Here is a 14369-nt window from a genome sequence, read left to right on the forward strand (position 1 = left end):
GCAGATCTGTTTGCGCTCTGGAGATGCATTCAGTCATTCTGCTTGTAAGTTCCCCATTTAAACAGTGAATCCGCCATGGGGCGAGCGCAACTGGCTTTTAAAGGGAATGGAAGATGAGACTCTAATTGGGTTATTGCACGTTACGTCCAAAACACACCCATTACTCATTAAGAGAATGGAGACGACCCTTTTAGACCATGCACCGGGAGCGCCGACCATTTTTCCCGTCGTTAAACTAGCAAAAGTGGATTCGGGCACAATCTTGAGCCGTGCGCTTTAGACCATGCGCTTAGATCATTAAAATAGGGCCCTCAGCATGAAGTGTGGTCCATATAGCAGCTTATTTTGACCAAGAAATGTCCCTTAGGAATTGATCAACTGACGTGTAAAGCTAACAACCTTTTTAGTGTGACATTTAGAAGTAGTTAAAAAAAAAATAATTACTGATTGAAATTAAATATTCAATAAATATAAATTAAATTAATATACCAAATTCCTAAAATCTGTACTGACAATAGGGCTTGCATAGACTAGTCGAGTAGTCGATAGATCGACTACTTCAACCACTAGTCGACAAACAATCGACTACTCGAGCGTCCATTAACCATAAATGAATTAAAAATGGCGAACGTCACCAACAGACAACACACGTCAGATGTGTGGAAGTATTTCATCAAGGATGGCAAAAATAATGTAATTGGCCAACTCTGCAAGAGGCCGTTCACATATTGCGTCTAAAAACGTGTGGAAAGCGCAGCCGTGCCGCTGTCTCCTACAAGCGCTCGCGCTCCCGCGGCGTCTGTCGTTGCTATGCAACCAAACTGCGCTCTCCATGATGACGACGAGGAAGTATTATTCAGCAAAGGATTAATTTATTTCTAGCCCTTGCATTATCTTTACTACTAGACATTTCTGGAGATGAGAAGGAAAAACCCGCCTGGAAAAACTAGCGCACCATGTTTCTTTCATTATGAGTGCGCTCTCCACGCGCCTACATTTGAAATAACGACCTTGAGCGCGAAAAAGACGCGATATGTGAATGGCCCCTAGAAGCATATGTCTGAAATGAAAGGCAAGAACGGCTATTTATTTGGCTTTAGACTGTTACATGCAAATTTAAAAATGAAATGTCATAATTATAATGTTTTGAGAGTTTACTTATGTAATTGTTGCTTTAGGCTATGAATTAATAAATGTTTATTGATAAGATCTAGCTTTTTCATGTCTTTTCATTTACAGTAGCATGAAGGACGAGTAGTCGAGTAACTCGAGTATTGTTTTGATAAGAAATCGACTAGCAGAAATCAGTAGTCGTGCAACCCCTAACTGACAACCACTTTAAAATAGCCGGTAAAGAATTCAATTTATGGTTTTCACTGTGACTTGTTCTTGTTTATTTCCAAAAAAAAAATGTAAATGTAACAGTATTTTACTAATGTGCTAGTAGTGCTAATGCGCGCCACAACGGACCCAAATCTCACGGACAACTGCAGCATATAAACATAATAAAACAACATAAATAGTCCAGGCTTGGTCCTCTCTCGTCTTGCACTGTCGTCACTCCTCCTTTTATCCTTCCGGAGTTCATTTTCACTCGCTCCATTCCCACAGCTTTCGGCCCCGCCCTGCTTGCCACATACATATCATTCCCTGTTAGATCTATTTCTCTTTTTCACTGGATTGGATCAAGCGGCAACCTTCCTGTCTCTCTCTCTCTCTCTCTCTCTCTCTCTCTCTCTCTCTCTCTCTCTTAAATACCAACCCAGAAGAGACTTAAACTGCAATTTATTGACTGGCCACAAGAGGCAGGCACCAAAAAAGAGTCAATCCCATAGACCCCCATGTCAAAATGCCCAACTTTACAGCAGAAAAAAAAAAAAAAAAACGTTTACAGCCTGGTACAAAAAGTGTTTTTGGTCTATAAAGCTAATTTTGCAACTGTGAGGGGGGTGATTTTTTTTGTTTTTTTAACTCATCCATTTAAATTATATTAAGCCTTAAAGTTCTGCATAATTAAGGGCGTGGCCACTTGAGTGACAGGTGGATTGCCGCTGATATCACTGCTAGCCGTTTGTCTGTTAATGTCACATCACCTCAGCTAATCCGCCTCACTGCACATTTTCGTTTATCCGGGAGTGACGCGCGGCCAAGATGGCGACGGCCGGCTCCGCCTACTTTGGGCTTCAAAAATGCTCTTCAGAAATATACGGGTGACGTTACGCACACTACATCTATATTTTTTTGTAAAAAAGATCAGAAAATGTGAAACATGACTGCTGGCCAATCAGATTGCAGCTTGCAATTTTGAGACAGTCATTCTATGTGTGCAATATGGACCAGATGGTCTGTGAATGGTCAGTCTGTGGGCGTCCCATCTGCAGCTGAGACCATCCTCCACCCATCACCAAAAAGACACAAATGAAGTGCTAGACAAACTATTGCATGATGGCACAAAGGCCACCTGTCAACGGGAACTTGATCAGTATTGAGTGATCAATCTCTCCTGCTCCTCCTCCTCCTCCTCCTCTTCCTCCTCCTCTTCCAGCTGAAGGGCGATGATAGATGTTGGGAAGCAGTCAATGTTTTCTCCTCAAAGTGGATAGTTAACAGCTATAAAGTTATAGAGATCAACTCTACACACTTGTGAATTGTTGAATTGATTTGCAGAAAGCTGCCCATTTCTCATCACAGCGCTCTAACTTTAGCTGGACAATAACCTTATTCTACAGCTGTTGTAAAGCCAAACTATCTCTGTTACTTTAATTTCCTATTATCACTGTAAAGTTTCTTTGAAACGATCTATATTGTTAAAAGCACTGTATAAATGAAGGTGACTTGACTTGACTTGACTTGACTCTAATCACACCACCAGATGGAGATTTGTCTCTGGGGTCACCAGCCAAATAAAAGGCTCTTATTGAACCCCTAAGCTGGCCTTTGTGTTGTTGCCCCTGGCGGCAAATCAGCACCAAAGGTCATCAAATGGGACGGATCACAGGAGGTCCCAACTCAAACCATGAGAGGCCAATAAATCACCCGGCAGCCCAAATCCTCACTCAGATGCATTAATGGCTGTGTTCCCATGATCCCTGCCGCCAGTCCATTGATCCACCTGCTAACAGAGGTGTGACTGATCCCTGCCCAAAACTTCCCCTCGGAAGTCACGATGAAAATCAAACACGGGCTGGGGGGTGTAACCACACCTGCCAGTGTAATGCTTGAGGACGAGGAAGGACGAGTGAGGATTGATCTGTTTTTTTCATTAGCATGGTGTCACCTTCACTGACTTGGCTTGTTTCACAATAGGGTGAGCAATGTAGATGGAAAAAATACATTCAGTTTTGATGAGATTCAATGCTGAAAACAAAGTAAAAACAGCTTCAGTAAGATCCATGATTTCAGATATCATTCATGTCTGTAGCTGGAGTGATGCTGAAGTCTCTGTGATTTTAAATCTAAATCAGACAGTCAGTAGGATGATGTGAATAATGAATAGTCTTGCACATCTGTTTGATAATGGTCTGAATGTAGCGTGGAGAGTTACAGTCTGGACTGTAAGGCCACTTAAGGCCACTGAGCTTTGGCGTTTTTCAGACCTTGGACAGTCGCAGGACACTCATAGTTAAGGTTTTTCGTGTCTGAGCAAATATTAATTTGCTCATCGCTCAGACTTGAAAACCCCTGACTATGAGTGTCCTGCGACTGTCCAAGGTCTGAAAAACGCCAAAGCTCAGTGGCCTTAATGCACAAATCCACACTTCGGAGCGGTAATCGAGGCTAAGCATATCCCATCATGCATCACGTTCACGATGTCGAAGGAAAACATCCCACTTTAAGTTAATTAATTCGATATTACATATAATTTGGTAGTAAAACATAAAGTGTTGAAACATAAAGCAAAGATTAGTATGTGTATTTTGTACGACATTTGCAACTGCTTTCGATTACTTAATTAGAATCACCACAATGAAAACACGTGCTAGACGGACGTGTATAACCATTGTGTCTTGCGTCATTCGCAACATCTCGCGCATTACACAGCGTCCTAAAAATGTGGCGCTCAAGTTAAAATCAGATCAACTTTTAAAAACGCGTCTCGAAACCCCAGCCCACGTCTCGTGTTTCTCAATGTCAGAACGCGTTCTGTGTGACCGAGCCCTAACTCACCATGTAATGATTAACTCAAGACAAAGAACAGAGGGAGACAGAAGGCTTAAATACACAAGGGAGGCTAATTAACTGAATAGGGAACAGGTGTGACGCTAATCAGGGACTAAGAAAACTACGTTCACACACTGTCTGATTATTTGTGTATATATATCTGATCTAAAATTATTGACTGTCCACAATGTGTGTCCATGCAGCTCTTTAGTTTTCCAGAATATCTGCATTGGTTTCTATAGCAGTGGCGTTGCCTTGGTAGGTATACGCCAAAAACAACAACAGCAGAGACATGTAGGGGTTTGCAATAGAGATGTTGTTTTATTTACAACTTTAACATGTGTAGCCACACTGGATTACTTTGTTTTCTGAGGCAGAGGCAGAAAGAAAGGAGGCTTGAATGTGTTGCTGTGTTCTGTGCCGTTATATTGTCATTTTCTGCTTGTCCGTCACTTTGCAACAAGACAGCCTTGTTTGTGCAGCAACTTTCTGCATGTTTCCTATAGCAATGTCGGACGTTTCCGCTTTACGCGGCGTGAGAAAGTCCGCGCAAAATCCGATTAGAGCGTTCAGACTGAAACGGATTTCCAGAAATGTTATTTGAATAGGATTTCAAACCACATATGAATGTTGCTGGAAACAGGTTATGCACTAAAATCAGATTTGGACTGACGGTCTGAACGTAGCCTAAGACTAGAAACCAAGACTAAACAACATGATCTTGACTGTCTATTCCATAGGGACTAATGAACAGACATTTAGCAGTTTATTTTAAAATGCAAAGTATTGGAAATCTAAATAAAGCTCTGTAAACACATGCATTTTTACAACACTGTAAGTGTGTCCCGTCTGGTAATTTTGTCCTATTTGGTTAAAAGCCCACTTGGAACACTTTCCTGGCCATATATGGAAAATACGTCATGTAAGTCCACAAGTGGTCAAGTGCAAAACTCACAAGTGTGTATACTTTCCTGTAGCTCAAACAGTAGCGCAGTTGGTGCTTGCAACGCCAAGTTCATGGGTTCGATTCCCAGGGAAAGCAAGAACTGATAACAATGTAAATGTGTACTTTGGAATGAAAGCATCTGCCAAATGCATAAATGTAAATGTAGTGAGGCCCGAGACCGGCTCATTTAACAACGCTCGGTTGGACTTCGAAGAGGTGGCCTTTGAAGGATGAAGTCTCTGAATTAGGACACAGCTTATGTTCCCTTAAAGGAATAGTTCGCTTAAAAATAAAAAAAAGAAAGATATTTTGAAGAATTTCGTTAACCAGACCGTTGATGGACCCCATTGACTTCCATTTTTGGGGGAAAAAATACTATGGAAGTCAGTGGGGTCCATCAACTGTCTGGTTACCCACATTCTTCAAAATATCTACTTTTGTGTTCAGCAGAAGACAGAAACTCATACAGGTTGATGACAGAATTTTCATTTTTAAGTGAACTATACCTTTAAAGGGAAATTCTGAAGTGCCAAACATAAATCGTACATCAATACACATAATGACACGCGATAGATGTTTTTTTAATTATATTTCATCATAAATATTAGTATAGTAATTTATCTTGCAATGCAAGTTTTCTTGCCAAGCTGATTCACAGTTATGTGTGATTAAGATTTCAGAGATCGAGTAATTATTAGAGGACTTAAGTAAAATAACCTCAAATTGTACCATTTGTTAATGTGACTGAACTTGGTGAACTTAGCACTTGCTTGAGGTGAGCCACTGACATGACTTTACTTGTCTAGCTTGATTATGACTTGCATATTTGTGTCTTACTCCCACCTTAATCCCATTTCATGGGATTTTTGTTTGCCCTTGTTGGAGTTTGACGACCCTTGGTCTTTGTATACTTTCATTGTGTGAAAGAAAACAACTCCTACTGATTTAAAACGACACAAGGGTGAGTAAATGATGACAGAATTTGTATTTTTGGGTGAACAATTCATCCTGCTTTTTCTTTCCCCAACACCAGGAACCAATAAACCCAAGGCAGTTTGGATACATGAGAACACCCATTGCTTTTAAAACCATGTTTACCAAAAAAAAAAAGTCATCCTCTCCAAGCTACACAATCCAATGGAGCAAGCCCTGAAATTGTCCTCTAAACACACACAGACACTCGCTGCAAAAACGTGGAGAAATGCCTCCCAGCCTTGTACTTTGTACACTATCAAACCTAATTGTTTCTATTTTGAAAAAAAAAAAAAAGATAATTACATCTCATCTCATACTCCCTGTAGGTGTATGTGCTGCTGTTTATTTTCCATCTGTTTTAATGTGTGTGATTGGACGGGTGAGTGTTGTGATTGCTCAGCTCCAGAATTAGACCGCTAATGAAGTTTGGCTCAGCATTGCATGCTTTGTGCTTTCAGATACAGTACTGTTCAAATGCAGCGTTCACTCTTCAAAGGCCGCGGACTCGGCATTGTGAAGTGATTAAAACACCTGATAGAAGCTCAAAGCGCCTGTAGCTCTAAAGATGCCTTTGGCAAGGTACAGATATTTGCAAGAGAACGCACTCAAAGCAGCCAAATGCTTCATTTTCCAGCTTTCTCACTCTAACTTGGTTGTGTTTTTCTATACTTGTGTGACTTTATCAGTGCAGATCAATTAAGCATCCTCTTTTTATCGAATTGTCTGATCTTAGTTCATTCAAAAATGAACATCCTGTCATCGTTTACTCATGTTGTTCCAAACCTGCATGGCTTGCTTTCATGGACCACCAAATGAGAGATTTAGAAGAATAAGTATGCTGTGCTCTTCCATGAAACAAAAACATACAGTGCATCAAGTGCCAAATAAGGTAAATAAAAGCGTTGTCAAATAAGTATGTCAGCTGATCTGATATTCGCTACCGTAAGGAAGATGAACGTAACTTGTAATAAGCAGGGGAAATCCCTGACTTTAAACAAATAACCATTTAAATGTTTAGGACGTTTGCGTTGTAAGAATGTACAGGGAGACTTCAGATATAAAAACACTGACTCGTGAGGTATTATCAGACGATTTCCAAGTAATCATTGGAATATGAGGGAATACTAGGGGATACCAATATGGATTTACTTTTTATGATGTCATGAGCAATCCAGTCATTTATATTGATCAGTGGTGTGTGTTATTACAAATCAAACAAGCCCAGCCCAGGTGAGAAAAAGTACAAAGTACCGTAACGGATAACTGGCCCTATCTTAACTGGCCCTATCTTAGACCTGCTTGGCTGAGACAGACTGTTTGAGAGTCCCGTCTTTATGATGATGAGGAGACATTACAGTGGTGGATTTCTGCTCAGAACATCAACTCTGCCTTGTTTCTGTCAATCTCTTACTAATATCAGATCTGTGAACAAGCCACAAAAGCACATCTGTCTTTTCACAAAAAACAACCCTCGTATACTCATTTATCTCTTTGTCTCTTTTCATGTTCTTGCTCATAAAAGCTTACAGCGGGTTTTTTTTTTCATGTCATATTCTTGTTTTGCAGATAACGCTGTGAGATTGTTTTCTCTCTTCCTGTTAAGTGGTGATAAGTTGGCTTCTGATGAAAGGCCCGTGTGCTGTTGTGGTGTCAGGCCTGGCCCTGAGCCCAGAGCTCCAGCCATACACACACGCATGCCAGCCGCAGAGGTCACGGCAAAGCGTCTCGCTGGTGTCGTGTGTCTCTAACACACTCCTCTTCTGTGTTCTCTTTCATTACAGACCAACGGCAAGCTGAAGCATCTCGAGAAGGAGTATAATCAGAAGCTGGCCAAGTCTGCACAGGTTTGCACACCATTGTTTGAACACGGGATGGATGGATGGATGGATGGGTGGATGGATGGATGGATGGATGGATGGATGGATGGATGGATGGATGGATGAATGAATGGGTGGATGGGTGGGTCAGGGGGTGGATGGATGGATGGATGGATGTGGGAATGGATGGATGGGTGGATGGATGGATGGGTGGGTGAGTGGGTGGATGGATGGATGGATGGATGGGTGGGTCAATGGGTGCATGGATGGATGGATGGATGGATGGGTGGATGGATGGGTGGATTGAATGATGGATGGATGGATGGATGGATGGATGGATGGATGGATGGATGGATGGATGGATGGATGGATGGATGGATGGATGGATGGATGGATGGATGGATGGGTGGGTCAGTGGGTGCATGGATGGATGGATGGATGGATGGATGGATGGGTGGATGGATGGATGGGTGGATGGATGGGTGGATTGAATGATGGATGGGTGGGTGGTTCAGTGGGTGGGTGGATTGAATGATGGGTGGATGGATGGGTGGATTGAATGATGGGTGGATGGATGGATGGATGGGTGGGTGGATGACCATTCCAGAAAAAAACTATTAATTTTGTTTACTTAAACATTTTTAACTGTCATTTCACAATTATATTATACTGAGCCACTAATACCTAATAAAACATCAGAAAGAGTCAAATCAAAGACTCCAAATCCCCCTACTGCCTGTGTGTGTGTGTGCGTGCGTGCGTGCGTGTGTGCGTGCGTGTGTGTGGTGAGGACATGAAACTTTGGCCTTTTTTGTTTTTTTTTGTAATAAAAAAAAATTAAATATATATATATATATATATATATATATATATATATATTATATATATATATATATATATATTTGTTTTCTATTTAATTAAAAATGACCCAGCTACTTTTTTAATAACTTGTAGCAGTAAGTTTAATAACTTACTGCTAACAATTACTTTCTCAAAACTTTTATCAAAATGAATTATTGCCTGTAGTGATCGACATCCAGTCACAGTTATGAGTGTCTTGTTAAACCGGAGTGTGAAAGTTTCTTCCTCAACTCTGTTTTCTTCATAAATCAGCTGAGGTGTTGGACACACACACTTCACTCTTCAGCCCTACTCAACACGTGTCCCCCACCCTCCGTTCCTGGCCCAGATTTCACACTCTGAAGGTGTAGTGTGTGTGTGTGTGTGTATGTGTCCGAGCGCTTATCTCTCCTCTCGTGTGTGTTACTGAGGCCATGTGTTAAACATTAGATTTAATCTGCTCAGACTCTACGCCATTGCACTGGCTTCAGGTTCAGAAGAATAACCTTCGTTCTTCTCGCAAGCTGAACTCCTCACACACTGTAGATGTTCAGTGTGAGCCTCTCATTACCTCAGTCACAGCTCAAACACTCGCTCTTCTTTCACTTCTCTCCACAACACAGAGTGCTGAATGTCAGGTTGACAAGCAGATGTTGTGTGAAAACACAGGCCTATTAAATTACACAATGCTTCCACATCAAAAGAACACACTTTGAGTGTGTGAGAAAAAAGAGTTCACAGGCACTTCTTCCCATTTCTAAATAACCTCTGAGAGAACCACTGATGATTAATTCCTTTTTTCTGAGGCACAAAATTGGCATTTGCTGGATAAACATAGTTTTTCCTCTCTCGTTTCCCACTCGCATTTGGTGGGAACACGTCTTTGTTTAATACACATTAAGTGCTCCTCCTCCACTCCAAACAACTTCTTCCTCTTGTTAGGAAACGTATGGAAGATTGTTTCTGCCACAGAATAACAAAAAAAAGGTAATTGTGACTTTTTAGCTCACAATTCAGACTTTTTTCCTACATCTCAGAATAAAGTTGCAATTGCAAGTTCTAAAGTCATAATTACGTGTTTTAAAATCATAATTGCGTGATATAAAGTCATAATTGCGTGATATAAAGTCATAATTGTGTGATATAAAGTCATAATTGTGTGATAAAAAGTCACAATTGCGTGTTATAAAGTCAGAATTGCGTGATATAAAGTCGCATTTGTGTGTTATAAAGTCAGAATTTTATGATATAAAGTCGCAATTGTGTTTTAAGTCAGAATTGCGTGATAAAAAGTCGCAATTGTGTGATATAAAGTCAGAATTGCATGATAAAAAGTCGCAATTGTGTGATATAAAGTCAGAATTGCGTGTTATAAAGTCAGAATTGCGTGATATAAAGTCAGAATTGCGTGATAAAAAGTCGCAATTGTGTTATATAAAGTCGCAATTGTGTGATATAAAGTCAGAATTGTGTTATGAAGTCAGAATTGCGTGATAAAAAGTCAGAATTGCGTGATAAAAAGTCGCAATTGTGTGATATAAAGTCGCAATTGTGTGATATAAAGTCAGAATTGTGTTATAAAGTCAGAATTGCATGATATAAAGTCGCAATTGTGTGTTATAAAGTCAGAATTTTGTGATATAAAGTCGCAATTGTGTGTTTTAAGTCAGAATTGCCTGATAAAAAGTCGCAATTGTGTGATAAAAAGTCAGAATTTTGTGATAAAAAGTCGCAATTGTGTGGTATAAAGTCGCAATTGTGTGATATAAAGTCAGAATTGCGTGTTATAAAGTCAATTGCGTGATATAGTCAGAATTGCGTGATAAAAAGTCACAATTGTGTGATATAAAGTCGCAATTGTGTGATATAAAGTCAGAATTGTGTTATAAAGTCAGAATTGCGTGATAAAAAGTCGCAATTGTGTTATAGTCAGAATTTTGTGATATAGTCGCAATTGTGTGTTTTAAGTCAGAATTGCGTGATAAAAAGTCGTAATTGTGTGTTATAAAGTCAGAATTTTATGATATAAAGTCACAATTGTGTGTTTTAAGTCAGAATTGCGTGTTATAAAGTCAGAATTTTATGATATAAAGTCGCAATTGTGTGTTTTAAGTCAGAATTGCGTGATATAAAGTCGCATTTGTGTGTTATAAAGTCAGAATTTTATGATATAAAGTCGCAATTGTGTTTTAAGTCAGAATTGCGTGATAAAAAGTCGCAATTGTGTGATATAAAGTCAGAATTGCATGATAAAAAGTCGCAATTGTGTGATATAAAGTCAGAATTGCGTGTTATAAAGTCAGAATTGCGTGATATAAAGTCAGAATTGCGTGATAAAAAGTCGCAATTGTGTGATATAAAGTCGCAATTGTGTGATATAAAGTCAGAAATGTGTTATAAAGTCAGAATTGCGTGATAAAAAGTCGCAATTGTGTGTTATAAAGTCAGAATTTTATGATATAAAGTCACAATTGCGTGTTATAAAGTCAGAATTTTATGATATAAAGACGCAACTGTGCGTTATAAAGTGCGTTAAAAATTGTGTGATAAAGAGTTGCAATTAGCTTTTAAAATGTTTTATTCTGTGGCGGAAACAAACATTCTGTAGAATCGTTTGCCCAAATGGAGACAAACAGAAACAGGGTTCTTATTGAATTGGATTTATTTAGTTGTATTATCTGGTTTATATTAGCAGGTATCATTTAAAAATGTTTTACAGTGTTGCATTTATTATAATAGCATTTTTATGTTTAATGCAGGTGGTGAGAGTTTCCAATTTCTCAATAATATGACATGTATCTAAAGCTAAATCGTATTTGTGGCCATTTTTATTCATTTTTAGTCCGTTTTGTAGTCATGAAAATTCCATGTTTGAGTCCCTGTAATATAACTTATAATATTCAATATAAAAGAAGCAGAAATTTCTCCTTTTGTTTTCCACGCTAGAAAGAAACAAAAAAAGAATAGCATGTAATGATAGATTTTCTGTACTATTCCCTTGCGACTATTTGGCCTTGGAAGAATACAGTTGCTGTAGCGTCCCATAATGCATTGCAAGGTTGTATAGACAAGTGTCCTTTGAACTTCTGAGGCGCACACGAACCCATGGCATCAACAGGCCTCTCTCAGATGTGCCCAAAGCTGTGGAGTCGCATGTGAAACGCGCCAATTAAATCCATACCGCGCGCCATACATGCACTGGAGCGTCTTTAATTAGCATTGGGCAAATCCAGCTCTTCTTTCACTGACCTTTAATCTCGCCGGTGTTTGAAGCTCTCAGCTAATGATGAGGAACACAAGGTGTTGTCCAAACTGAGCTTGGCTTTCTACAGTAGATCTCCTTTCATCACCGCTAGCGTATGCATACGTGTGCTGGAGTATTATTATGCATGCGCATATCAAATCAGTCCAGCTCTGAGATCCACGCGTTTCAGCTGTACGTGCAACAAACAAGTCGACTCGGCTTTATTCATATAGCGCTCTTTACAATATGCTAACGTGCTAACATGTTAGCAATACACAAATCACTGCATTGTAACATGTTAACAGAACACTTTATCAAACAAATAGCAACACCCTTACTGAATATTATTAATAATGATATTCTATGGCAAGCCGTTTTAACTTTTATTCATTTCCAGGATTGTTGATATCAACAATTGAATTCTTGATATTGACAATTGAATTCTTGATATCAACAATTTAATTGTTGATATCTGTAATTATATTTTCACTAGTGAAATGTCACCATAGGCTGCCATTCAAAATCAATGGTTGATATCAAGAATTGATTTCTTACTAGTAGAAATATAATTTTTGATAACAATAATTCAATTGTCACTAGTTGAAATGTCTGTTCTTGATATCAACAATTGAATTGCTACTAGTAAAAGTTTTCATTTTTGATATCTGAAAATGTATTTCTGATATCAATATTATTTCAGATATCTAAAATGGCTTTCTTACTAGTAACAATCACATTCATGATATCAGAAATTAACATTGTCACTAGTGAAAATTGAATTATTGATATCAAAAATGAACATTGTTACTAGTAGCAATTCAATTGTTGATATCAAGAATAGACATTTCAACTAGTGACAGTTTAATTCTTGATATCAAAAAATTTGGCCCACCTCTACTTTGACCTAAATGGTCCGTCATCCACTTTTCTTTTATGTTTTGTATCGTGATCCTGTAGGAAAAATATAATTTTGCCATATCGCCCACCGATACATTGATCCCTCGTTTCTGATGATCCCCCCAGTGTCTTACTACATCACTAAAGCTTTCAGTTTGGTCTCATACTGTATATATTGTTTTGTTTTTGCGCATCTCAATAACTCAGTCACCCATCAGAAAGAAGACGTCAGTTTTACACCTCATAGCCACAGTATAACATCTCCACCAATCTAAAGACAGCCTTTAAAATGAAAGACGACGTGCTAAAGCCATTACCGGCGAAATTCCCAAATATCAAGAGCGAGGAATAACAATCAAGCGGATGAGTGTGTCCCTTCAGGCAAACGAATCTGTATAGCCAAATAATTATTACCATGAGAACTTATGTTACCATAATAATGGGGCGTTTGGTGCTTTCATGTGGTTCGCCCACTGACAAAATAAGCTTAATCTCTCCCTCTGTGTCCGCTCCAAGAGATCACTCCCAACTCCTACACAATCAGCGGATTCCAGTAAAAGCGTTCCTCCGAACATTTATGCACAATAAACAATTATCTGTCTAGCCCTGAGCTTCGCCGCGGCTCTCTTGGCCGCAGTTGAAGCAGAATGTGAGTTTGGTTTTTCTCATTTTCATCATTAAACTCTCCTCAGTTGTGTTTGGGTGTGAGTTTAGTGTGTGAAATGTGAAGGGCGACTATGTAGGGGTGGTCATTTGGGATTTTAACTGTACGGTTCTCATTTTGGGCCCTAAAAACACTGATTTCTGACTGGACCTTCATCTGCGCTCGACTCTGACTCTGAAATCTGTTCGTTATTAAAAGCTAATAACGCATTGCATGAGATTTCATAGGTCTTGACGTCACATCATAAACTGAGAATTGCATATTGCATAAGCTGAGAGAATGCAAATAAACATGCAAAAATAATTAGAGTAATGGGCTGCAATCAAGTGCTTATAATTGATTTAATGCCTTTCGCAATCTTTTAAAATCAGCATTACAGAAAAACAGGATGTTAATATTTATAATTATCATGCCTTTCGGACATATTTTGAGTGTCGAGGTACTGTTGTATCACAGGTATCGGGTTTTAAGAGTTTGAAGATGTTTTTGGTGTGTTTAAGACTCCTAAGAGTCTGTGGATCGAACAATCTTTTGCGATATTTTGCATTTATAGTTATTTGTGTTTGTTATATTTTAATGTTTTATTTTTTGTGTAGCACTAAGGTCAACATTGTTGTATTATTATGTGCTTTATAAATAAATTGGAATTGGGATAATACAGTTTTGATTTAGCAATTAATAATTGCTATATGTGACCCTGGACCACAAAACCAGTCACATGGGTCAGCTTTTTGAAATTGAGATTTATACATCATATGAAAGCTGAATAAATAAGCTTTCCATTGATGTGTGGTTATGTGTTATGAAAATCTGGAATCTGAGGGT

General features: G+C 38.9%; 1 protein-coding gene across 2 annotated transcripts in view; it reads left to right on the top strand.

The window, feature by feature from the left end:
• cep112 (centrosomal protein 112) overlaps nt 1–14369 on the top strand; it is a 210447-nt gene that overhangs the window by 136129 nt on the left and 59949 nt on the right. For both annotated transcript variants that reach the window (XM_081363687.1, XM_081363688.1), the window contains exon 22: nt 7864–7926. In XM_081363687.1, coding sequence (XP_081219813.1) covers nt 7864–7926 — 63 coding nt within the window. The remainder of the gene's footprint in view (nt 1–7863; nt 7927–14369) is intronic.

Source organism: Scardinius erythrophthalmus (genome assembly GCF_964197995.2).
Source record: "Scardinius erythrophthalmus genome assembly, chromosome: 1".
In the NCBI taxonomy this organism is placed as follows: Eukaryota; Metazoa; Chordata; class Actinopteri; order Cypriniformes; family Leuciscidae; genus Scardinius; species Scardinius erythrophthalmus.